The sequence below is a fragment of the Entelurus aequoreus genome, linkage group LG10 (genome assembly GCF_033978785.1).
Source record: "Entelurus aequoreus isolate RoL-2023_Sb linkage group LG10, RoL_Eaeq_v1.1, whole genome shotgun sequence".
In the NCBI taxonomy this organism is placed as follows: domain Eukaryota; kingdom Metazoa; phylum Chordata; class Actinopteri; order Syngnathiformes; family Syngnathidae; genus Entelurus; species Entelurus aequoreus.
In genome coordinates this window covers 79,256,712-79,283,234 of record NC_084740.1, presented here as the reverse complement: position 1 = coordinate 79,283,234, position 26,523 = coordinate 79,256,712, and the positions used below count along the sequence as shown (strand labels likewise).

At 41.6% G+C, this 26,523-nt stretch overlaps 1 protein-coding gene across 2 annotated transcripts in view; it reads right to left on the bottom strand.

Moving 5' to 3' along the window:
* Positions 1-14,331, bottom strand: part of clybl (citrate lyase beta like) — a 159,857-nt gene extending 145,526 nt beyond the window's left edge. For both annotated transcript variants that reach the window (XM_062059757.1, XM_062059758.1), the window contains exon 1: positions 14,228-14,331. In XM_062059757.1, coding sequence (XP_061915741.1) covers positions 14,228-14,271 — 44 coding nt within the window. In that variant the 5' untranslated portion in view covers positions 14,272-14,331. The remainder of the gene's footprint in view (positions 1-14,227) is intronic.
* Between the last annotated feature and the right edge of the window lie 12,192 nt (positions 14,332-26,523).

Genomic DNA, 26,523 nt, shown 5'->3' with positions numbered 1-26,523 from the left:
AATTGGAATAAAAGGAAACCCTATAATATATATATAAAAAAAAATACATATATATATATATATATATATATATATATATATATATATATATATATATATATATATATTATTTTTTTTTAATATATATATTATAGGGTTTCCTTTTATTCCAATTGAATGTGGCCATAAATAATATATATATATATATATATATATATATATATATATATATATATAATGCAGTGGCCACATTTAATTGGAATAAAAGGAAACCCTATAATATATATATTAAAAAAAAATAAAAATATATATATATATATATATATATTTTTTTTATATATATATTATAGGGTTTCCTTTTATTCCAATTGAATGTGGCCACTGCATTATATATATATAACTCAATCTGCTCAAAGGAAGGTCAGTTTTGTAGCTTCTGTAACGAGCTAAACTGTTTTCAGATGTGTGAACATGATTGCACAAGGGTTTTCTAATCATCAATTAGCCTTCTGAGCCAATGAGCAAACACATTGTACCATTAGAACACTGGAGTGATAGTTGCTGGAAATGGGCCTCTATACACCTATGTAGATATTGCACCAAAAAACAGACATTTGCAGCTAGAATAGTCATTTACCACATTAGCAATGTATAGAGTGTATTTCTTTCAAGTTAAGACTAGTTTAAAGTTATCTTCATTGAAAAGTACAGTGCCTTTCCTTCAAAAATAAGGACATTTACATGTGACCCCAAACTTTTGAACGGTAGTGTGTATATATACATATATACACATACAACAAGTCATGAAAATAAAGAGAATGCATTGAATGAGAAGGTGTGTCCAAACTTTTGGCCTGTACTGTATGTATGTATATACTACATCAGGGGTCGGCAACCCGCGGCTCCGGAGCCGCATGCGGCTCTTTGACCACTCTGATGCGGCTCAGCTACATACTTGCCGACCCCCCCGATTTTCCCAGGAGACTTATGGATCTCAGTGCCTCTCATAGATAACTCCCCGGGAAAATTTAATCCTATTTACACTCTAATTACTAAATAAAGGGCGTGCCCTAATTGCACTGCAGTAATTGTCCTCTATAACATTTACAAACAGCGTGCCAGTCCAGCCACATGTTGCATGTTGTTATTACTTGCACACACAGGAGACAGCAAAGCATACTTACTCATCAGCCACACAATTTACACTGACGGTAGCCGTATCAAACAACTTTAACATTGTTACGTTACAAATATGCGCCACACTGTGAACCCACACCAAAAAAGAATGAAAAACACATTTCTGGAGAACATCCCACCGTAACACAACATAAACACAACACAACCATTACCCAGAATCCCATGCAGCCCTAACTCTTCCGGTCTACATTATACACCCCCGCTACCACCAAATCCCCCCACACATCAACACCCCCCCCCCCCCCCCACACTCCCCCTCCGTGCGTTGGTTGAGCGGAAGAGTTAGGGCTGCATGGGATTCTGGGTATTGGTACCGTCAGTGTAAGATGTGTGGCGGCTGAGGTAGTACGCCTTGCTGTCACTTACGTGAGCAAGCGGAAACTGCATTCTACATGTGGTTGAGCAGGTACACTGTTAGGGCAGACTGTAGAGGGCGCCAAATGCAGTGTCATCACGATCTGATATTCGGGAGTCTCCCGGGAAAAATGAGAGGGTTGGCAAGTATGACGCTATAAAGCTATAGTGGTTCTTACAAAAAATATATCTTATAAAATATAAAAGCTAAAATGTCTCTTAAAGCTCTGCCCCTTTAATTAGTGCATACTAAATAATTTAACTTTAGCCTACTACTACAAGCATATTATTTACCAGCAACATAAAGTGAAACAGAGGCAGAGGTGTCCTGCCACAGTCAGTAACAAATAAACAGAAAACAGTAGTGGTCAAATACAAATAAGGCAACAAGAGAAGTATCCTACACTTCACTTTTGTAAAGTAAATCTGAACATCCTATATGGGCATCTACATCAACTATATGATTTGCCTGAGAAGCTGGACAGGACAAAAAATAAAAAATAAAATAAAATAAAATAAAATAAAAATCTATTTGTGGCGGACGTAATTCTTTCATGGCGGGCCGCCACAAATAAATGAATGTGTGGGAAACACTTATATATATATATATATATATATATATATATATATATATATATATATATATATATATATATATATATATATATATATATATATATATTTACATTGTAGATTGTCACTTTAAAACTATAAATGAACACATGTGGAGTTATGTACTTAACAAAAATAGGTGAAATAACTGAAAACATGTTTTTTATTCTAGTTTCTTCAAAATAGCTACCATTTGCTCTGATTACTTTCTCTCGATGAACTACAAGCACACCTGTGAAGTGAAAACCATTGCAAGTGACTCTCTCTTGAAGCTCATCGAGAGAATGCCAAGAGTGTGCAAAAAAGTAATCAGTGCAAAGGGTGGCTATTTTGAAGAGACTAGTCCATTTTATATTATTGGTTTATGTTTTGGATTAGTTTTGGTTAGAATGAAAATGTACTCCTGAAGTCAGGTGACCTACGACAAAGTTTCCATTACAGCAATTTGATCAACGAAGATTTCTGCGACTTTGAGGAATATTTTTTCCCCAAAAACATTGCCTATTATCTTCAATTCCACTTCACAAAAAAAAAAGGGTAAACGAGTTGGACAAGAACATACGTTTTACAGCGACAAAAAACAGTTGATTCTTCATGAACAAGTGTTGCAAAAAAGCCAAAGAAAAAGCCAAAGGCAGGCACAGTTGATCCTGTTGCCTGCTGAACTGAAGTCTAGTGAGTTACAACAAGTAGTTTTGAACGTTCCGAGTTTTCTGCGACTATAGTGGAGTAGGATTATCTAAATTGCAAGTCTTTGAAGCTTGATAAACGTACAAGTATTATGCAAACGTCCATACAAGGCAATGGCAAAGAATGTTTCTTTCTAAAAACACACCTAAAGACTAAACACTAATAACTAATAACAGTTAGATCTAAAAACCAAACACAGGCTGGGCTAACCTGGCTAAAGAAATTGGTTACATAGTCCCACTGGTTGTTTTCCTGCTTGATTGGATTATGACCACACACACACACACACACACACACACACACACACACACACACACACACACACACACACACACACACACACAATCATTGAGGAAATGAGGTGTCAACACACAAGTGTTTATTTAAACACTCATTTATTTTTCTACCGGAAGCCAAAGCCGGCTGGAGCACAGACACCAGATGAGTGAAGGGATTTTCATGGAGGATTCCACAGCACATCAACCACAACCACACACACGGACAACTTTGCTAATACAAATGAATCCTAAGCAAAGAAATGTTCAAGTAGTTTTAGGAGATACGAGTTCCGTGACACAGCTCGTACCTCGAAAAAGTGGTATTTTGAAACAGCGCTGCGTGTTGAGAAAGTAAATGAATGTTTATAACTGAATACATTTACATATGCATAAAAAATAGTTTTCTTTTGTATAATTTTTAAAAAATGAATGAAGTAATGTTTATGACAACCTTTTTCCAAAAAACAATACATGTGAGATATAACAGGATAATGCATACCATTTGTTTTCAAAAAAGTGGGACACCAAAAAATTACTGTGGGACCCCATTTTTATGACTTGATGAGGTCCCTGGCACCCCATTTTGAAAGTTCCTAGCGCCAACACTAAGTGTGTGTACAACATACTTGCCAACCTTGAGACCTCCAATATCGGGAGGTGGGGGGGCTTGGTCGGGGGTGGGGTGGGTTGTGTTGGGGGCAAGGGGCGTGGTTGGGGGCAAGGGGCGTGGTTGGGGGCGTGGTTATTTACAGCTAGAATTCACCAACTCGAGTATTTCATATATATTTCATATATATATATATATATATATATATATATATATATATATATATATATATATATATATATATATATATATATATATATATATATATATATACACTACTGTTCAAAAGTTTGGGGTCACCCAAACAATTTAGTGGAATAGCCTTCATTTCTAAGAACAAGAATAGACTGTCGAGTTTCAGATGAAAGTTCTCTTTTTCTGGCCATTTTGAGCGTTTAATTGACCCCACAAATGTGATGCTCCAGAAAGTCAATCTGCTCAAAGGAAGGTCAGTTTTGTAGCTTCTGTAACGAGCTAAACTGTTTTCAGATGTGTGAACATGATTGCACAAGGGTTTTCTAATCATCAATTAGCCTTCTGAGCCAATGAGCAAACACATTGTACCATTAGAACACTGGAGTGATAGTTGCTGGAAATGGGCCTCTATACACCTATGAAGATATTGCACCAAAAAGCAGACATTTGCAGCTAGAATAGTCATTTACCACATTAGCAATGTATAGAGTGTATTTCTTTCAAGTTAAGACTAGTTTAAAGTTATCTTCATTGAAAAGTACAATGCTTTTCCTTCAAAAATAAGGACATTTCAATGTGACCCCAAACTTTTGAACGGTAGTGTATATATATATATATATTTATTTATTTTATTTACATAAAAGAAATACTTGAATTTCAGTGTTCCGGTGGCTATCCATTAGATGGCAGTATTGTCCTGTTTAACTTCTCCGTTCATGATGAGTATATCATTTCGGCCACCGTGTTCAATGGAGAAGTCTGTTCTACATATTTACAGGCAACATACACCTTCCCCTTCGAACTGTCCTGGATGAACTGAAATTCTTGTTTCCATTCGTTTGAATTCGTTAGGCAAGCTGTTTATATTGTGGGAAAGCGGACATGAGAACAGGCTGTCCCCACTCAGTCTCAGGTCCGCATTGAGCTGGAGGGGGCGTGGCCTCCAGCTCCGGCTGAATACCGGGAGTTTGTCGGGAGAAAATCTCTGCCGGCAGGTTGTCGGGAGAGGCGCTGAATACCGGGATTCTCCCGCTAAAAACGGGAGGGTTGGCAAGTATGATGTACAAGTACTTTCTGAGCACATTTAACAATATCACAATAATAATGATAACCGTGAAGATATTGATCACAATAACCGTGATATGATCATTTCATAATGTTACATCCCTACTTTCAACCAAGAGGGCCGGACAAGTGTGAAACGTCACACCCGGTCCTGGCTTTCTATTACACGCAGGGGGGGACATCCCACCTATGTTACGGCTCTGGTAGAAGACGGAAAATTGTCAACTTCAACCCCCCCCCCAAATCCCACCTCATTCACTCTTAGTGCCCTTTATACAGAACAGCAACACAGAACAATTCCAGTCCAAATGCAAGTTTGAATTAACAATAGAATATTGCCAGATTAGCTTGGAACCGCCATTCACCGCTTATATAGAACAGTGACACAGAAGAATGTGAATGAAAGCCAACTTTTTACAGAGTGTGTGAAAGGGGCTTGACTTGCAATCTTCACCCTTAGGAACGGCCTTCATAACACAGTTTACAGTGTTTCCCATAAACTGCCAAGATACCTGTGGCGGTGGGGGCGTGGCTATGGGCGTGGTCACCATGACATCGTCGAGTAATTTGCATAATTTACTACAATGATTTGATTTTCTCTAAAAAGGCTCAAAAAATGTATACTTACTAATTAGGGATGTCCGATAATATCGGCCTGCCGATATTATCGGCCGATAAATGCGTTAAAATGTAATATAGGAAATTATCGGTATCGTTTTTTTTATTAACTGTATCGGTTTTTTGGGGTTTTTTTTTTTTATTAAATCAACATAAAAAACACAAGATACACTTACAATTAGTGCACCAACCCAAAAAACCTCCCTCCCCCATTTCTTTCTGTTATCAATATTCTGCTTCCTACATTATATATCAATATATATCAATACAGTCTGCAAGGGATACAGTCCGTAAGCACACATGATTGTGCGTGCTGCTGCTCCACTAATAGTACTAACCTTTAACACTTAATTTTACTCATTTTCATTAATTACTAGTTTCTATGTAACTGTTTTTATATTGTTTTACTTTCTTTTTTATTCAAGAAAATGTTTTTAATTTAGTTATCTTATTTTATTATTTTTTTTAAAAAGTACCTTATCTTCACCATACATGGTTGTCCAAATTAGGCATAATAATGTGTTAATTCCACGACTGCATATATCGGTTGATATCGGTATCGGTAATTAAAGAGTTGGACAATATCGGAATATCGGATATCGGCAAAAAGCCATTATCGGACATCCCTATTACTAATTAATAATAACCGTTTTGTTTTAAACGTCCATCCATCCATCCATCCATTTTACAATATAATTACAACACTTTATGTACATATTTATGTACAGATTTGAACAATAAGTTATTCACTGAAATATATTTATTAATTGTGGTTCTTACAAAAAATATCTTATAAAATGTAAAAGCTAAAATGTCTCAAAGCTCTGCCCCTTTAATTAGTGCATACTAAATAATTTAACTTTAGCCTACTACTACAAGCATATTATTTACCAGCAACATAAAGTGAAACAGAGTCAGAGGTGTCCTGCCACAGTCAGTAACAAATAAACAGAAAACAGTAGTGGTGGTAGATAGACACAGAGCTTCATCAAACATCTGATCCACTGAACAAAGAGCTCCAAAAATCTTGAACTTTAGACTGCCATCAGTTTTACTCCCTACACTTAACCATGTGTTTCCTACTGCCTGCAGACTTTGCACCCTTTGTTATATACACATGTTGTGTTTCTAATATAAATACATTTAATAAAGTCAAATACAAATAAGGCAACAAGAGAAGTATCCTACACTTCTCTTTTGTAAAGTAAATCTGAACAGCCGATATGGGCATCTACATCAACTATATGATTTGCCTGAGAAGCTGGACAGGACAAAAAAAAAATATATATATACCGTAATTTCCGGACTATAAGCCGCTACTTTTTCCCCTCGTTCTGGTCCCTGCGGCTTATACAAGGGTGCGGCTTATTCACGGCCTGTTCTTCTCCGACACCGACGAAGAGGATTTCGGTGGTTTTAGTACGCAGGAGGAAGACGATGACACAATGATTAAAGACTGACTTTTCATATACCGGTAGGCTGGTTATTTTGATAACGTACAGGTGAGCACTTTGTATTACTTTGCACCGTTGTATTATTTGTACTCTGCACGAATGCTGTTCGCCATGTCAAAGATGTGAAAGTTTGATTGAATGATTGAAAGATTTATTGTTAATAAATGGGACGCTTTGCGTTCCCAAACAGTCATCTCTGTCCCGACAATCCCCTCCGTGGTAGCAGGAACCCCTATATACTACGGTAATTACACATCAAAACCCTGCGGCTTATAGTCGGGTGCGGCTTATATATGGAGCAATCTGTATGTTCCCCTAAATTTAGCTGGTGCGGCTTATAGTCAGGTGCGGCTTATAGTCCGGAAATTACGGTATATATATTTTTTTTTTATTCAATTTTATTTTATTTGTGGCGGACGTAATTCTTTCGTGGCAGGCCGCCACAAATAAATGAATGTGTGGGAAACCCTGGTTTATTACAGCTTTAAAAACAACAGTTGAAAAAGTCCCCTCCCAGCTAATGTCAAACTTTCTAGCAAGATTGCCAAAGAGCATGCAGAGCGCCTCCTAATTGAAAACGTAATAGGGATGCATTACACTTGTTTTGTTTTGGAGTTTTTTAAATAAGTGTCGCTATAAAGCCTTAGCAGGCCCCCAGTGTGGGGGAACTGGCCATTAATTTATAAAAGGTCCAGGCCTCGGCTCCCTTAATTGACAAGCTCTAGGCTACTTTCATCACTTGTCGACTTCATAGCGGCGGCCAATGCTTCCTTCCAGGATGCTGTTGCATCTTTGACACAGGGGTGTTGGTGACAAAGAGCAGTTTGCCAAAACCGGGCTGGCTCTAGGCTGTCCATTAAAAAACAGAAAAGAAAACACACACAAAAGAAGCGTGCACATTCCACTCCCTGGTCTGAACCATTGATTGATTGATTTAAAGGCCTACTGAAATGAATTTTTTTAATTTAAACGGGGATAGCAGATCTATTCTATGTGTCATACTTGATCATTTCACGATATTGCCATATTTTTGCTGAAAGGATTTAGTAGAGAACAACGACGGTAAAGATCGCAACTTTTGGTATCTGATAAAAAAAGGCTTGCCCCTACCGGAAGTAGCGTGACGTAGTCGGGTGAACATATACGCAAAGTTCCTTATTGTTTACAATGATGGCCGCATGAAGTGAGAGAGATTCGGACCGAGAAAGCGACAATTTCCCCATTAATTTGAGCGAGGATGAAAGATTTGTGGATGAGGAAAGTGAGAGTGAAGGATTAGAGGGCAGTGGAAGCTATTCAGATAGGGAAGATGCTGTGAGAGCCGGGGGTGACCTGATATTCAGCTGGAAATGACTACAACAGTAAATAAACACAAGACATATATATACTCTATTAGCCACAACACAACCAGGCTTATATTTAATATGCCACAAATTAATCCCACATAAAAACACCTAGGTGTTTGTTATGCTAGCTCCTAGCTACTAGCTACTAGCTCGAGCTAGTTATAGCTCGAGCGGGTAATATGGACGGGATCCCGTATATATAACCCGCCAATACAATTCAAACACCTGCACAACACACACACTCACTCAGCCCAAAGAACCGTTCACCTAACCCAAGGTTCATAAAGCTTATATATTTAACCAAAGTTACGTACGTGACACGCACGTACGGGCAAGCAATCAAATGATTGGAAGCGCGCGGGTGGGACCTGATATTCAGCTGGGAATGACTACAACAGTAAATAAACACAAGACATATATATACTCTATTAGCCACAACACAACCAGGCTTATATTTAATATGCCACAAATTAACACCTAGGTGTTTGTTATGCTAGCTCCTAGCTCCTAGCTACTAGCTCGAGCTAGTTATAGCAAGCGATCAAATGTTTGGAAGCGTACTCACGGTATCGCGTCTGCGTCTGTTAACGAAGTCAAAGTCCTCCTGGTAAGAGTCTCTGTTGTCCGAGTTCTTCGATCTTGACTGCATCTTTCGGGAATGTAAACAATGAAACACCGACTGTGTTGTGTTGCTGACTTCCCTCGCAAAATACTCCGCTTCGCACCGACTTTTTTCTTTGCTTGCTCAGCTTCTTTCTCCATAATGGAATGAACATAATTGCAACACATTCACCAACACAGATGTCCAGAATACTGTGGAATAACGAGATGAAAACAGCTATTTCGTATTGGCTTCAATGTGGAAGCCATACCTGTGTTCTACTGGCTACGTCACGCGCATACGTCATCCTCAGAGGCGTTTTGAACCGGAAGTTCCCCGGGAAATTTAAAATGTCACTTTATAAGTTAACCCGGCCGTATTGGCATGTGTTGCAATGTTAAGATTTCATCATTGATATATAAACTATCAGACTGCGTGGTCGCTAGTAGTGGCTTTCAGTAGGCCTTTAACCATGTACGTAGACGCAGATTTCCAGAAGTCGCAACCAATCAAATGAGGAGGATATGAGCCTTTGTTAAGTTAGTTTTATTAACTCAGCAAGGTTTCGGGTAGGGGTGTAACGGTACGTGTAGTTGTATTGAACTGTTTCGGTACGGGGGCTCCGGTTCGGTTCGGAGGTGTACCGAACGAGTTTCCACACGGACATATTAAGTAGCGTAACGCTGTTGTGTAAACAATGCACACAGAGGCACAACACACGGCATGCTAGCAGCTAACGGGCTAGGATAGACTGACCATACGTCCTCTTCACCGGACATGTCCTCTTTTGCGGAGCTGTCAGGGCGGAGTTTCTTAAATGCTTCAAATGTCCGGCATTTTGAGTTAGGGTTGCGTGTATTTTCAATGTACGTTCAGGGTTAAGAAGGGGTTAAAAACAAAACAAACAGCAGCATTGGTGAGGGAGGAGCAGAGACAGAGAGAGAGAGAGAGTTATGATAAACGCGCATGCGTCGCCAGGCTCTGCTTTTTATCCATAGATTTAATGTTTTATTATCTATAGCAGGGGTGTCAAAAGTGTGCCCCCGGAGGCCATTTGCGGCCTACAGCTAATGTTTTAAAGGCCCACGGCACATTCTAAAAATACTATTCAAATAAACAAAAACATAACAAAAGTGAAATAAAAAAGCTTAAAGGTGAAATGTAATTTAGAAAAAGTTGCAATGTTGACTAATAAAACAAAGCTGGTTTTTTTTCCTTTCAAACTGTCATTGCTCAAAACATAATATTGAATCAAAATCAATGTTATTATGAATTATTGACCTATCCAAGGTTCCCATTACTTCACATCAAATATTACACTAAGAATAATATTTTTGGTGGAAGATTTTGCAAATTTGGTAAATAAATAACCAAAAAATGTATATTTTGTTGTTTTCTTACTGTACCGAAAATTAACCGAAACGTGACCTCTAAACCGAGGTACGTACCGCACCGTCATTTTTGTGTACCGTTACACCCCTAGTAACTACTATAGTTTTTTATGTTATGGGGCTGGTTATGAATAGTAACATTTTAATAACACTCTAATTATAATAGTTAAAGGCCTACTGAAATGATTTTTTTTTATTTAAACGGGAATAGCAGATCCATTCTATGTGTCATACTTGATCATTTCGCGATATTGCCATATTTTTGCTGAAAGGATTTAGTAGAGAAAATCGACGATAAAGTTCGCAACTTTTGCTCGCTGATAAAAAAAAGCCTTGCCTGTAGCGGAAGTAGCGTGACGTCACAGGAGCTAGTATTCCTCACAATTCCTCATTGTTTACAATGGAGCGAGAGAGATTCGGACCGAGAAAGTGACGATTACCCCATTAATTTGAGCGAGGATGAAAGATTCGTAGATGAGGAACGTTACAGTGAATGACTTGAGAGGCAGTGATGGACGTATCTTTTTTCGCTCTGACCGTAACTTAGGTACAAGCTGGCTCATTGGATTCCACTCTCTCCTTTTTTTATTGTGGATCACGGATTTGTATTTTAAACCACCTGGGATACTATATCCTCTTGAAAATGAGAGTCGAGCACGCGAAATGGACATTCAGTGCCTTTTATCTCCACGACAATACATCGGCGAAATGCTTTAGCTACGAGCTAACGTGATAGCATCGTGCTTTAACTGCATATAGAAACAAAAACAATAAACCCCTGACTGGAAGGATAGATAGAAAATCAACAATACTATTAAACCGTGGACATGTAAATACACGGTTAATGCTTTCCAGGCTGGCGAAGGTTAACAATGCTGTGCTAACGACGCCATTGAAGCTAACTTAGCAACTTAGCAACGGGACCTCACAGAGCTATGCTAAAAACATTAGCTCTCCACCTACGCCAGCCAGCCCTCATCTGCTCATCAACACCCGTGCTCACCTGCGTTCCAGCGATCGGCAGAAGGACGAAGGACTTCACCCGATGCGTTGGCGGCCCGGAGACGTAGGAAGTCAAGGTGAGGTCGGCGGCTAGCGCGTCTAGCGCGGCTAGCGCTCCAACAAAGTCCTCCTGGTTGTGTTGCTGTAGTCCGCTGCTAATACACCGATCCCACCTACAACTGTCTTCTTTGCAGCCTTCATTGTTCATTAAACAAATTGCAAAAGATGTCCAGAATACTGTGGAATTATGAAATGAAAACATAGCTTTTTGTATAGGATTCTACGGGTACCATAATTTCCGTTACTCGGACTTCGTCACGCGCATACGTCATCATACCGCGACGTTTCAGCCGGATATGCCCCGGGAAATTTAAAATGTCACTTTATAAGTTAACCCGGCCGTATTGGCATGTGTTGCAATGTTAAGATTTCATCATTGATATATAAACTATCAGACTGCGTGGTCGCTAGTAGTGGCTTTCAGTAGGCCTTTAATAACATAAAAACTATAAGAGACAAAAAAAATGTTGCCGCATAAACCAGCACACAAACGTTTGGGACAAGTTTAGGGAGGTTTTGACCAGCTGGGGTGGGGTCTGGTTATGAGAACCAACATGTTATAAAATAAAAACTTTGATAGACAAAAAAATTGCATCACAAAGAAATGGGACACGTTTGGGGAGAAGTTGACAAGGTGGGGGAGCTGCTTATGAATATAACGTTAATACCATAAAAACTACAACAGTTAGGAAAAGGGTTAGGGTTATGGTACAATATGATCTTGCTGATTGTATTGTACCATATGTCCCGGCAAGATCTGCTTATTAGTGATTCCCAGAGCCCAAAAAAAGTCTGCGGGCTATAGAGCGTCTTCTATTGGGGCTCCAGTACTATGGAATGTTCTAGCAGTAACAGTTAGAGATGCTACCTCAGTAGAAGCATTTAAGTCCCGTCTTAAAACTCATTTGTATACGATAGTCTTTAAATAGACCCCCTTTTTAGACCAGTTGATCTGCCGACTTTTTTCTGCTCTGCCCTCCTCTCCTTCGTGGAGATTGGGTGACCACAGATGATGCGCTAGCTGTCCAAAGTCGGGACCCGGGGTGGACCACTCATCTGTGCATCAGTTGGGGACGTCTCTGTGCTGCTGACCTGTCTCCACTCAAGATGATCCCCTGCTGGCCCCACTATGGACTGGACTCTCACTATTATGTTAGATCCACTATGGACTGGACTCTCACTATTATGTTAGATCCACAATGGACTGGACTCTCACTATTATGTTAGATCCACTATGGACTGGACTCTCACTATTATGTTAGATCCACTATGGACTGGACTCTCACTATTATGTTAGATCCACTATGGACTGGACTCTCACTATTATGTTAGATCCACTATGGACTGGACTCTCACTATTATGTTAGATCCACTATGGACTGGACTCTCACACTATTATGTTAGATCCACTATGGACTGGACTCTCACACCTTTAACTAGATCCACTATGGACTGGACTCTCACTATTATGTTAGATCCACTATGGACTGGAATCACACTACTATGTTGGATCCACTATGGACTGGACTCTCACACTATTATGTTAGATCCACTATGGACTGGACTCTCACTATTATGTTAGATCCACTATGGACTGGACTCTCACTAATATGTTAGATCCACTATGGACTGGACTCTCACACTATTATGTTAGATCCACTATGGACTGGACTCTCACTATTATGTTAGATCCACTATGGACTGGACTCTCACTATTATGTTAGATCCACCATGGACTGGACTCTCACTCTAATAACTAGATCCACTATGGACTGGACTCTCTCACTATTATGTTAGATCCACTATGGACTGGACTCTCTCACTATTATGTTAGATCCACTATGGACTGGACTCTCACTATTATGTTAGATCCACCATGGACTGGACTCTCACTCTAATAACTAGATCCACTATGGACTGGACTCTCACACTACTATGTTAGATCCACTATGGACTGGACTCTCACTATTATGTTAGATCCACTATGGACTGGACTCTCACTATTATGTTAGATCCACTATGGACTGGACTCTCACACTATTATGTTAGATCCACTATGGACTGGACTCTCAAACCTTTAACTAGATCCACTATGGACTGGACTCTCACTATTATGTTAGATCCACTATGGACTGGAATCACACTACTATGTTAGATCCACTATGGACTGGACTCTCACACTATTATGTTAGATCCACTATGGACTGGACTCTCACTAATATGTTAGATCCACTATGGACTGGACTCTCACACTATTATGTTAGATCCACTATGGACTGGACTCTCACTATTATGTTAGATCCACTATGGACTGGACTCTCACTCTAATAACTAGATCCACTATGGACTGGACTCTCTCACTATTATGTTAGATCCACTATGGACTGGACTCTCACTATTATGTTAGATCCACCATGGACTGGACTCTCACTCTAATAACTAGATCCACTATGGACTGGACTCTCTCACTATTATGTTAGATCCACTATGGACTGGACTCTCACTATTATGTTAGATCCACCATGGACTGGACTCTCACTCTAATAACTAGATCCACTATGGACTGGACTCTCACACTATTATGTTTATGTGTGACTAGGATGCAGAAGCGGGGATCGAACCTGGAACCCTCAAGTTGCTGGCACGGCCGCTCTAGCAACCGAGCTATACCGCCCCACGGTACATACTCCAGTATCCCCTTCCCACGCTTACATGGCGTATTTTGAAACAACTTATCAACAGCAAAAGTGCACAAATAAAGCACAAAATGAGACTTACTGAGGGGAAAGTCGCTTGACAAGCCAGCTGATGCGCGCTGCCATTTTCCTTGAGTGACGCGGCTGGGCGGCGGCCTGTAATTGGATGGCTCAGTAGCTTCCTGTCTTGTCTCATTGGCTGCAACACGGAAAGTGGGCGGGGATTAATGCAGCTCCCAGCTCATTGGCTCAGACGTTCTACCAAAGAGTTGTTGTTGTACAAGATGATTCCCTGCAAAGGGACGAAAAGCCGTGAACGACGACAAACCAAATAAACATGACCTTTCTCTGGATAATAGTAGAATTAGTGTTATCTAAGGGTTCATAACGTACTAAAAAACATTTAGGAAAGAAAGAAAATATCCTAATAATCCAATCCAATTCACTTTATTTATATATCACATTTAAACAACAAAAATGTTTCCAAAATGCTGCACAACAATATTAAAAACAATATTCAAATATTATCCTTAGCTCCACCATTGACTGAATAAAAACAAAAAATAAATAAATATAAAACCAATATAAAAATAAATATAAGTGACATGGTTCATCTGATGACTTGTTTGTGGCTTGCTGCAATCAAGAACTTTTGATTGATTGATTGAAGCTTTTATTAGTAGATTGCACAGTACAGTACATATTCCGTACAATTGACCACTAAATGGTAACACCCCAATAAGTTTTTCCAACTTGTTTAAGTCGGGGTCCACGTTAATCAATTCATGGTACAAATATATACTATCATCATAATACAGTCATCACACAAGTTAATCATCAGAGTATATACATTGAATTATTTACATTATTTACAATCCGGGGGGTGGGATGTGGAAGAAAGCCATTTCTGCGCAAATGTCACAAAGTATCCCGCTTACATTACGCCAAACAGCACAGAGACAAGCCTCAAACCTTCTGGAACAAAGTCATTTTGATGGGACCAAAATTTAACTTTTTGGCCACTCGACCATGCAGCCCATTTTTCTTCAAGTGCCTCCTTATTGTGCATCTTGAAACAGCCACACCACCATTTTTCAGAGAGTCCTGTATTCCAGCTGAAGTTATTTGTGGATTTTTCTTTGCATCTCGAACAATTTTCCTGGCTGTTGTGGCTGAAATCTTTGCTGGTCTACCTGAATCCCTCAGTTTCCACTTCTTAATCAGCGTTTGAACACTGCCGATTGGCATTCTCAATTCCTTGGATATCTTTTTATACCCCTTTCCTGTTTTATGCAGTTCAATTACCTTTTCTCGCAGATCCTTTGACAATTCTTTTGTCTTCCCCATAGAATCCAGAGACATGTGTGCAGCACTGGATGAAAGATGCAATGGTGTGTCAGAAGCCCAGAAACTCACTGACTTTTTATACACACACATTAATTACAAACAAACATGTCACAGGTGAGGATTGGAACCTTGATTAGCCATTCAAACCTGTTTGCATCAACTTTTGTGCATGTTATCAGATCAAAGGCACTGGGGTATGTAAACTTTTGATCAGGGTCATTTGGGTACTTTCTTTTGTCATTTTGACTTAAAAAGAGTAAACACAGTTGTTTGCCAATGAATAGCTTCACACAACCATTAATCATGAGTTGAAGAAAGGTGTTTGTGTTATCATTCATATTCTCTGAAGAATGGCCATTAAATCATAAATTATCCCAGGGTATGTAAACTTATGAGCACGACTGTACATTTGATTATCTACATATGATCATTTACAATCTGGGAAGGTGGGATGTGGAGGGGGGAGGGTGTTAGTCAAGGGTTGAAGTTGTCTACCTCTTTGTGTCACCCCTGTTTGTGTTGCCTCCCCTGTACCCTCTCAGCGGGGTGGCAAGGGGTCAAGACAGAATGAAGCTTGTGACCTAGAGAGACTATTCGCCCCCCCCCCTCCCCCCCTCCCTCCTCCCACCTCACAGCGGTGGTGAATTACCAGCACTGCCGTCAGCCTGGTCCGAGTGCGGCGCACAAAATGACACGCAATATCTGCCGTGATTAAGTCAGCGGGGTTTTTCTGCTCCAAATGTCATCATTGGCAGGACGGCCGTGTGGGCGGACTGGAGGAGTCAGCATGCTGCTGCTTGTGCTGTGCTAACAGTAGCGGCCATTTTTCTAAATAATAATATCAGAATCAGAAATACTTTAATAATCCCTGAGGGGAAATTAAGATTTTAGATAGGTCTTTATTGTCATTGCACTAGCACAAACCCGTTCAAGATGAGACAAACAAACAGTGTACAGGGTTACAGAACAGGAACGCTGATGGGTTGCCACAAGGCGCCCCGTAAAAGATGGGAAAAAAGGTAAAATGCTGGGGAAGGATGAGTAAAAAAATACAATCTAGACTGGGCTCCTCAGGGGGCCTAGTCTGGAGCGGGAAAAAACCTCCATAGCAAAGCACATATACATATTACAACATACATCTCCAGATATCTAGCAACAGAGGGAAGGGAGTGCGGGGTCATGGTGGTAGGCCGCAGCTCTCAGGCGCTGACCATCCTTTCATCACCCCTATGGGATTTGCATCGAGGGCGTTGGGTTTGGGGCGGGGGGTGTATGTGTGGCGTATATTTTTGTGGATGCATGTTTGTGTGTAAGCCTGCAGTGTGTCTCTGTTCCACGGCCTTGATCTTGTGCAGTCGTTAGTCCAAAGTCAACAACAACAGGTGTGTGTCCATGAGAGACAAGAAGGGAGTTTGTTGAGTGCACCGTCCTTCGGGAGAGTCTCCAAGCCAGGGAAACCATCCAAGTTAGAATGTTTTGTATGCGAGTGAAAATAACATTTGCTTTTCACTCTAAATTGTCTAAGACTGGTCCGCAAAAATCAAAAATCCTGCGGGGTAGACATGGGTAGAGTGTCCACAGTTCTTCCCGCATCCTCCAGTCATTTGTGTTTGTGGACAAACCAGAGCAACGCTTACTCCAATCAGCAGATGTCCTGTTGTCGTCATTCCCAATAGGTAGATATCTTCCCGTCCTCCACAGAAAAGGGTCGCCACTCCTTCTTCTCCCAGGAGTCCGTGGTGTGTCCAGCAACAACCGCTCCGTCACGACAAGCAGGTTCCCCCAAACCCAAGATCTTGTCAATTTCGTTGAGGCCAAATAAATAGTTCCAATGTTTAGATTTGGAGAGCAGTGCAAAAAGAGGCAAGAAGAAAGTTAAGAAGCAAGCAGGAGAGATAAGGGAGAGGGAAGGGGAGCGTCCGCCCTCCATGAGTGCCAGAGACAAAGACCTTTTTTCAGCACAATCCCATTCAAGAGCAGACCAACATTACAGGGAGACAGAACAAGGATCGCTGACGGGTCTGCCAACTTCCGGTGCCCCTTACAAAAAAGGTGAGAAACAGGTAAACGCTGGCGGGGGCGGGGGGAGATTTTTTTTCTTTTCAGTCTTAGGCCCCGTTTACACTATCCAGGGTAAATCCCACCTAACCATATCCTTGTTAAGACCTCCTGCAGCCTCCGTCCGCCGGCGCAACGCGACCTAGTACGCATGCACACGTCATAGTCACCTCCAGTGTTGCTTTGTGTGCAAGTTCTTAAATGTAACTTATCTGAACAATATCCAGTGTTGTGGTATTTCAATTACCTGGAATCCAGTGTGCTGTGGGGCCCTATTGTGGTGAATCACACCTGAGACATCATACATTAATCACATCTTTATTAGACACGTAAACAATGTGACAAAGAACATTTGACATCAATCAAACTAGGGATCTAATAATCTGGTCAGGACACTCCTCACTCTTTTGCCTTCACCTTTATTGTCCATTCCTTTTTGCTGACTTTATATACTCTGGACCTAGACGTTGAGTCCGCGACATACATGGCGGACAATAACTGATACAGTCTGCTTTGCCAGTCCAGAAGCATTCGCCGTTTTCCGTAGTTAGTCTTCCCTTGACAGCCAGGTAATACAAAGCACACGCTACCTTTTTTATCACATCCACGGGAGCCCGCATTCTCGTTGACTGTCCTTCGACAAATGGACAACGTTTTTTGGTAAGTAGAATCACAGCTGACCCGGACATTGGAAAGTTCTCTTGCCGTCTGAGAAGTGTTGTATCCCAGATAGCTGCAATGGCTTTCTCTTAAGGTATTCATGTGTGATTTCCACAAGCGTCTGTACATGTAGAAAAATTAGAAACACGGGCATGTCTGGATGACTCGCCTCCATATTTCCAGTGGTTACCTCCGAGTGGCCGTGGCGTGTTCTTTCTGACGTCACTTCCTGTGTGGGGCGCAGTCTTTCTGGTGTCTCGTCTCCCCGTGTTCCCCTCGGGTTCCCTGGCTGCCCCTCTTGGATCTCGACCTCCCGCCTGGACACGGACTTTGACGCCTCGCTCCTGCACTCCACCTCACGCCCGCCCACAGACCTCCCAGCCTGCCTTGCCCCCTCTTGGACTTCCGCACCTCGCTCAACACTTCCGGTAAACACACTACAGATACTCGCTACACATAGTCGCACCCATACACCTTTTGGATTAGTCACACTCCATTCCCTTGTTTATTAATATTGTTTAATAATAAATATAGAGCTAAACGACGTCCCTGCCGTCTTCTTCCCCTGTACACGTAACAAAATAGGGGCCAGATATGATACGTTTTAGGTCACTGCCAGGGCGCATTAGAATGCGCCCTCATCCTTGCGCTCTGCTTGTCGCACCTCAGGACACGCCCACGGCCGCGCACATCCAGGGACGCGCCACGCGACAATCGGCGCACCTGCCGGTAATGAGGGAGCTGCCCTCATAAGCCTGCTCAACCTGCCATCATGCGCCGGAATATAGTCTCCTGTACCGTAAGCCGATACCCAGCTTTATGCTCTCTCTCTGTCCAGATCTCTGTGCTTTCCCTGTGTTGATTGTCGTGTCCTCCCTCACCCCGCAGTTCCCTGTGTGCATCCCCGAGTCGAGCTGTGAGTCTTGTGCTCCCCGATCTTCCCTGACTCCCTCGCGCTTCCTGGTTCTCGACTCCTCGCTTGCCCCTGGACTACGACGACTCGCTCCTGCCCCTCGACCCCGCTTCCGCCCCTGGACAACCCTGCCTGCCTTGCCCTTGTCGGACAGCACCGCTCCTCTAAACACGCACCTCCAACATTTACGGTAAAACCCTCCAGTTAAATACTACACATAGTCTGTCACCCATTCCCTTTTGGATTTTGTCACACAAACCATTCTATAGTTTATTAGTATTGTTTATTATTATATATATGGTCTATATATATATATATAATAAATCTGTGAACATTACACACCCCTGGTGTCAGTTGCCGTCACCTCCCCTCTGCAAACCATAACATTTTACATCGTTCTGCTCCTTTTCGTTCATTATTTATTCTAAATGTCATGTGACGTTATGAACAAAGTAAAACAAGACAAACTTGTTGCATCTAAAACATACAAACATAATTTAGTTCCCCTCGCTCGACAATGGGGGGCCCAGCCATCCATTCATCATCAGATAGAAGCTTTTTTGGGGGCCAAAATTCCATCTTTGTGCTCCCTGGAAACTGCTTCTTTATCCTCGCCCCCATGTCTTCCGCTGATCGAACACCAACACCGTGTTGCTAATCCAGTGTTGATAGAATTTGGCACACTTTCTTTGGATCACAGCGAGATGCTCGACTTCCATTCTGCTCTCCCGTAGGAACCCCGTGAGCTACGAGGGCAGCCCACACCGGGTCGCGCCAGTGCGAGTAGGGAGGGGGAGGAGTGTTCCAACACAAAAAAAAAATGGACTTTTTTTTTTTGTGTTTACTTTGTAGAGATCGCCAGTGTGGAAGCTCTTTGGAGATATTTGTGGTTAAACGTTGCAATCACCGATTGACCTCCTGAGTATCAAATGTTGTCAAAGGGAGTCTTTTTTTTCCACCCAGGCTTCATTAAAATATTCAATGGCTGCTGCAAAAAAAATGAAAGGCTATTCACGGATGGCGAGTCGCCGCCACCCCACCGTGGCATTTATAATCATAAACAATTCCAATTTAAATTCCTCATTATGCTGTGACTTTTTGAAAAATGCACTATTTTTTTTGTCCCATTTGCCAACATTTCATCAGTAACGAGAGAATTGATTGGATTTAAATGTGTCTGATTTAAATAACTTCCTGAAGCACATATAAAACAAAGGAAATTAAATTTTTTTGCCCCCTCTCTCAAATAATAATTGGCTCCCACACAGCGCAGCATTCAATTGGTGCTTTTGAAAGAACCTTCTGTGAGGGCTAACTCCACTCAAAAAAAAAGGATAGACTTCACAGAGTAAGATGGACATCAATGCGGGCGATGGCTATATTAACCCCCGGCTAAATCCCATCACACAAATGTCAGTGTATCCGTGATGAAACCCTGACATTTAGATCCAAGGTCTCCATTGTGGTTTTTGCAGGGAGCTGATGTTTGACCATTCTTCTACTTTGCATCACGTCACACCTGCACTGGACGCGGCGCAAAGGTTAGAGATCATCGTGGAAACATCACGTGTTGCTTCTTTTTGCATAATACATGGAGTGGCTTATTTATGTAGCCTGCTTTTGTGACACAAAGTTTGATCATATTACGCCTATACTGTATTTACACCTATATATATATATATTTTTATATATATACCGTATTTTTCGGAGTATAAGTCGCCCCGGCCGAAAATGAAGGAAAAAAACATATAAGTTGCACTGGAGTATAAATCGCATTTATTGGGGAAATGTTTTTTTGTTTTTTTAATGAATTTATTAATCAATCAACAAAACAATACACAACAATGCAATCCAATTCCAAAACCAAACCCGTCCCAGCAACACTAAGAACAACAATAAACAGAGCAATTGAGGACACACAAACATGACACGGAACAATTGGCATTGTCTTGCTGAAATAAGCAGGGGCGTCCATGGTAACGTTGCTTGGATGGCAACATATGTTGCTCCAAAAGCTGTATGTACCTTTCAGCATTAATGGTGCCTTCACAGATGTGTAAGTTACCCATGTCTTGGCCACTAATACACCCCCATACCATCACACATGCTGCCTTTTACACTTTGCGCCTATAACAATCCGGATGGTTCTTTTCCTCTTTGGTCCGGAGGACACGACGTCCACAGTTTCCAAAAACAATTTGAAATGTGGACTCGTCAGACCACAGAACACTTTTCCACTTTGTATCAGTCCATCTTAGATGAGCTCAGGCCCAGCGAAGCCGACGGCGTTTCTGGGTGTTGTTGATAAACTGTTTTCGCCTTGCATAGGAGAGTTTTAACTTGCACTTACAGATGTAGCGACCAACTGTAGTTACTGACAGTGGGTTTCTGAAGTGTTCCTGAGCCCATGTGGTGATATCCTTTACACACTGATGTGGCTTGCTGATGCAGTACAGCCTGAGGGATGGAAGGTCACGGGCTTAGCTGCTTACGTGCAGTGATTTCTCCACATTCTCTGAACCCTTTGATGATATTACGGAGCGTAGATGGTGAAATCCCTAAATTCCTTGCAATAGCTGCTTGATAAAGGTTTTTCTTAAACTGTTCAACAATTTGCTCAGGCATTTGTTGACAAAGTGGTGACCCTCGCCCCATCCTTGTTTGTGAATGACTGAGCATTTCATGGAATCTACTTTTATACCCAATCATGGCACCCACCTGTTCCCAATTAGCCTGCTCACCTGTGGGATCAGGCCTGGCCCTAACCAATCTGGCGCCCTAGGCAAGATTTTAGGTGGCGCCCCCCCACATCGGCAGTGAAGTGTATATACTCACAAGAAACCGAATAGCTTTGTCTTTGACCTTTTTTTTTACTTAAAGAAAGCAAATTAACATATTATATGAGAATGTTATGTTATGATTACCTTTAACCGAATCACAGCAGTGCTCAAATAAAAAAACAGCATTCCCTCTCATGTGATATTGCTTAATTAACATTAATGATGTGCACTTTAACAACTAGGCTTACAATGATCAAAAATCACACCCAGGCTGGAGTGCAGCAAGTCCCGCCGCGTTCCAGCCGAGCCCAGGGGTGCCAGGAGGCACCCAGCATGGCCAGGACGCACCCAGCAAAGTCACAGGGGAAGTGGGGAAAGTCTGGGAAAAAGTCATGAAAATGATCAAAAATCACACCCAGGCTGGAGTGCAGCAAAACTATACCTAATATATAAAGGGGTGGAAAAGTGACTATTACCTGCAGGGCAAACATTAGCTAAGCAGAAGGCAATAACAATGTCAACAAAAAACACCTGCTTAAAAGATCTAATACAAATGTCCCTGAGGAATGTAAGGTGGGAGTACTGTAATTACCTAACGTTACATTATTATTTTCCATAACAATTTAGCCCCCTCCACAATATTAACCCGACGTTAAAACAGAACTAGCTATTTATTGATTAGCAATTGCTGAATCATGTAGCATTAGCTTAATGCTAAAAAGCCAGGTTACTATCACATTCTGTAACAGACAAATAATTTAATGTAGGCTAACGTTACCTACCTGCTACCTCTGTCTTTTTCTCGTTTCTCCTCCTCTTCTTTTCTCTTTTTTCTTCCCTGGGCACCTGACAGTTTTGGCCGTTTTGACATGTGTTGATTTTTTTATGTGGTGATGTCCAAAAAAAGTCATGATATGGGAAGGGAGGGGGCGCACCGTGCGGGGGGAGGGGGGGGCGTAATGTTGTAACAAATAATATTTCTATTAAATAGGCTTTACTTTGCATTTTAATTAACGTGGGATTATTTTTTGTATTTAAAAATAATAGTACCAACTTTTTTTTTTTTTTTTTTTTTTTCTCCAACATTTGTGGCACTGGCGTGGCGCCCCCTGATGGACGGCGCCCTTAGCATTTGCCTATACGGCCTATGCCACGGGCCGGCCCTGTGTGGGATGTTCCAAATAAGTGTTTGATGAGCATTCCTCAACTTTATCAGTATTTATTGCCACCTTTCCCAACTTCTTTGTCACGTGTTGCTGCCATCAAATTCTAAAGTTAATGAATATTTGCAAAAAAAAGAAATGTTTATCAGTTTGAACATCAAATATGTTGTCTTTGTAGCATATTCAACTGAATATGGCTTGAAAAGGATTTGTAAATCATTGTATTCCGTTTATATTTACATCTAGCACCATTTCCCAACTCATATGGAAAAGGGGTTTGTATACTAATACCGGTATACCGTACAACCCCAGTTCCGCCCCACGTCACACACAGCAGCTGTACTGCATCGTCTCCCATCAGGGCTTCTAACGCAGCGTAGCACAAGGAGCCCGATGTGACGCGACCCGACCGCTAGCGAGGAGGGCGTACATTGAAGGATGGGACAGAGTGTCACAAAGGCCTCATGTTAACAGAGCAACACCTACGAGCCACTTGACCGAGCGTCACGAGATGTTTAATTATTGCCTGCTTACATTAGCTTGACTCACTCGCTCTCCCTTCCACCCCCACCCCAGGCGCCCGGTTTCGTGGAGGGGCAGGGAGAGGAGGCAGGTCCGGGGGGGGGGGGGCACTACCACCGCTCCATCACCACATCTTTCTCTTCTTTCCTCGGAGACGACAAGAAATGATATCATGGCAATCTTTCACGCTCTTCGGCCCAGTGATGTTTTACCGACTCATTTGCTATGATACGTTGTTACGCATCCAGCTGTGAATCGGTGACGTGTCATGGGGCTAGAAACCCGCCTCCCGCTGGGCCTGGCCAATGACCTGGAAGGCAATAGGGGATGCCAGCGCCTGCAGCATGTGCTGCGCCGACAAAGCAGCAGGGCACCGTCAAAAAGCCTCTCGTACAAACTTTGGAGATCACTACGCTTTTCACAGATGAGTAAGCAGCAGCTCTTGACTTTCTTCCACATATAAGCTGATAAGGAGCCCCCTTGGCCAGTCCGCCGACGTTGGTCCATGCCTGGGCAAGACCACCTCCCCCCCCAGCCCCCTTCGCCAAGGGGAGTAGCGCAGCGGAAGAAGATGTGGGGTACCAGGATACAGATGACATGTGGCAGGGTCAGTGCGCAGGTTAAGCAACGATTCAGTTGAGTGTAAAGGAAGTGCAGCGTGCTTGGCGAAGACCAGCCCACCAGCACGGGAGCGCACAATAAAGATTAAACTTTGGCCTCTGCATTAACATACCACAAACACGCCTCTCTGAATGTAAACATGACCTGACCATTTCATATTAGTCTATTCTATATCAGTAGAGTGTAACAACTACACTACGTACTGTACGTGGTTCTAGTGACCCAGTTGGGATATGTGTCATGGCAGAACCCAATCAGGCCTCAATAATAATGTGGATGGAAACCTTCTTCCACGCGAATACCGATTCACCGCCTTCCTGTAGCCTACTTCCCACGAATCCGGATCCAGCGGCTTTTGTATTGTGGAACAAACCCTGGTCTCTGCAGTCTTCTGTAGTCTTGTTCCAAAGGAATCCTGGATCCTTGAAGTCTATTTCTGAACAAATCTTGGTACCGGGATCTGGCAGTGACATTCCAAATGAATCCAGGTTCGCCGGATTCTTTTAGTTTCCCAGTTTTACTTCCGAAAAGTCCTGGTCGACTGGTTTCTTATTGTCTTTTCCAAAACATAGCCTGGTTCACTTGTTTATTGTAGCCCCGAACCGTAACAAATCGTGGTCGACTCTTAATGAAGAAATCCTGGTCCACTTGTTTATTGTAGCCCCGAACCGCAACAAATTGTGGTCGACTCTTAATGAAGAAATCCTGGTCCACTTGTTTATTGTAGTCCTGAACCGCAACAAATCGTGGTCGACTCTTAATGAAGAAATCCTGGTCTACCAGCGTAATGCAGTCTACTCCCAAATAAATTATTTTTGTAGTCTTTTTGTTAATAAATCCTTCTTTACCGGCTTTTTGTAGTCTACTTGAGAAAAAGTTCTGGTCTATTGACGTCTTGTGTTGTTCTTTCCCGGTGAATCCCGATTTTCTGGCTTCTTCAGAACAAATCATTGTTTTCCAGCTTCTTGTAAACTACTTCGGAACAAACACTGCTCTGCTAGCTTGTTTGTATTTCCTCATAATAAATCTTGGATTACCATTTTTTTGTTAATAAATCCTCGTTTCAAAGCTTTTGAATGAGATTTTTGCAGTTTATTTCCAGATAAATCCTGGTACACCAGCTTTTTGTAGTATACTTGCGAACAAATCCTGGTCTGGTAACTTTGCAAATCCTGCTTAGTCTTCTTCTAAACAAATCCTTGTCTACCACTTTCTTATGATCTACCTTCGAATGAATCTGTGGTAACCTGTTTATCTTTTTGACAATTTTCTATGCTGACAAATTTTGACAGTAAGACAGATTATGTACGATGTTAGTCATATTTCAGTAAAGTCATTAAAATAATTACAATCTTAACACCATGTAGACAAGCAATACGAATTAAAAGTGACAAGACATGTTTTTGTTTTTTGGCTTTTTTCCAGTCACGTTTGATTTGGCTAGTTTTTAGGACGCATTTGCTGACACAAACCACACACTAAAAAATGTTGGGTTAAAAAATAACCCAACTGCTGATTCATAAAAGGATAAACCCCTTTCAACCCAATTTTTGCGTTGAATTATTTAACCAAAAAGTTGAGTTATGATAACTTAATGTTGGGTTATTCCCAACCAAACTATTGGGTCAAATTATTTAACCCAAAATTTGAGTTATGCTAACCCAATGTTGGTTGATTCATAACCCAACTATTGGGTTGAATTTATTTAACCCAAAAGTTGAGTTATGCTCACTACAATGTTGGATTATTCCAAACCCAACTATTGGGTTGCGCAATTTAGCACTCCTTGACCCAAGAGTTGGTTAAAAATGATACATTTTACTGCTGGTTTGTCCTACTCCTTCCCAACTACTGATCAAATACATTTTTATTCCATTAAAATATACTCAAAAGCAAGATATGAGTGACATTTTTTTTACAAGAATTGCCGTGTATGGTCATAGTTGTCACGGCGGGGTCGCATGGATCCTTCTCCCAGGATGCCGACGGGACTCCGGAGGCAAAGTGCAGGTAAGGAAATGATTTATTGTTCATAAATCATGCGGGATACAAATAAAAGAGCACGAGCGTGCCGATAGCACGGGAAGCTAACGGAATAGCAAACAAGAAAAGCTTAGCATGTAAACAAGCAAACAAATGGGCGAAGATTAGCTCAGGAATCAAATAAGTAGCCGTCGTAACTGCTGCGTGGAAGCAAATAAGAAAGCAAGACTGAGTGTGGCGAAAAGGAGGGACCAAGTAGCTCTCTGATTAGTGCCCAGGAGCAGGTGAGCGTCCCGAACACTAATCAGAGGCAGGTGAAAACAATCTGCAG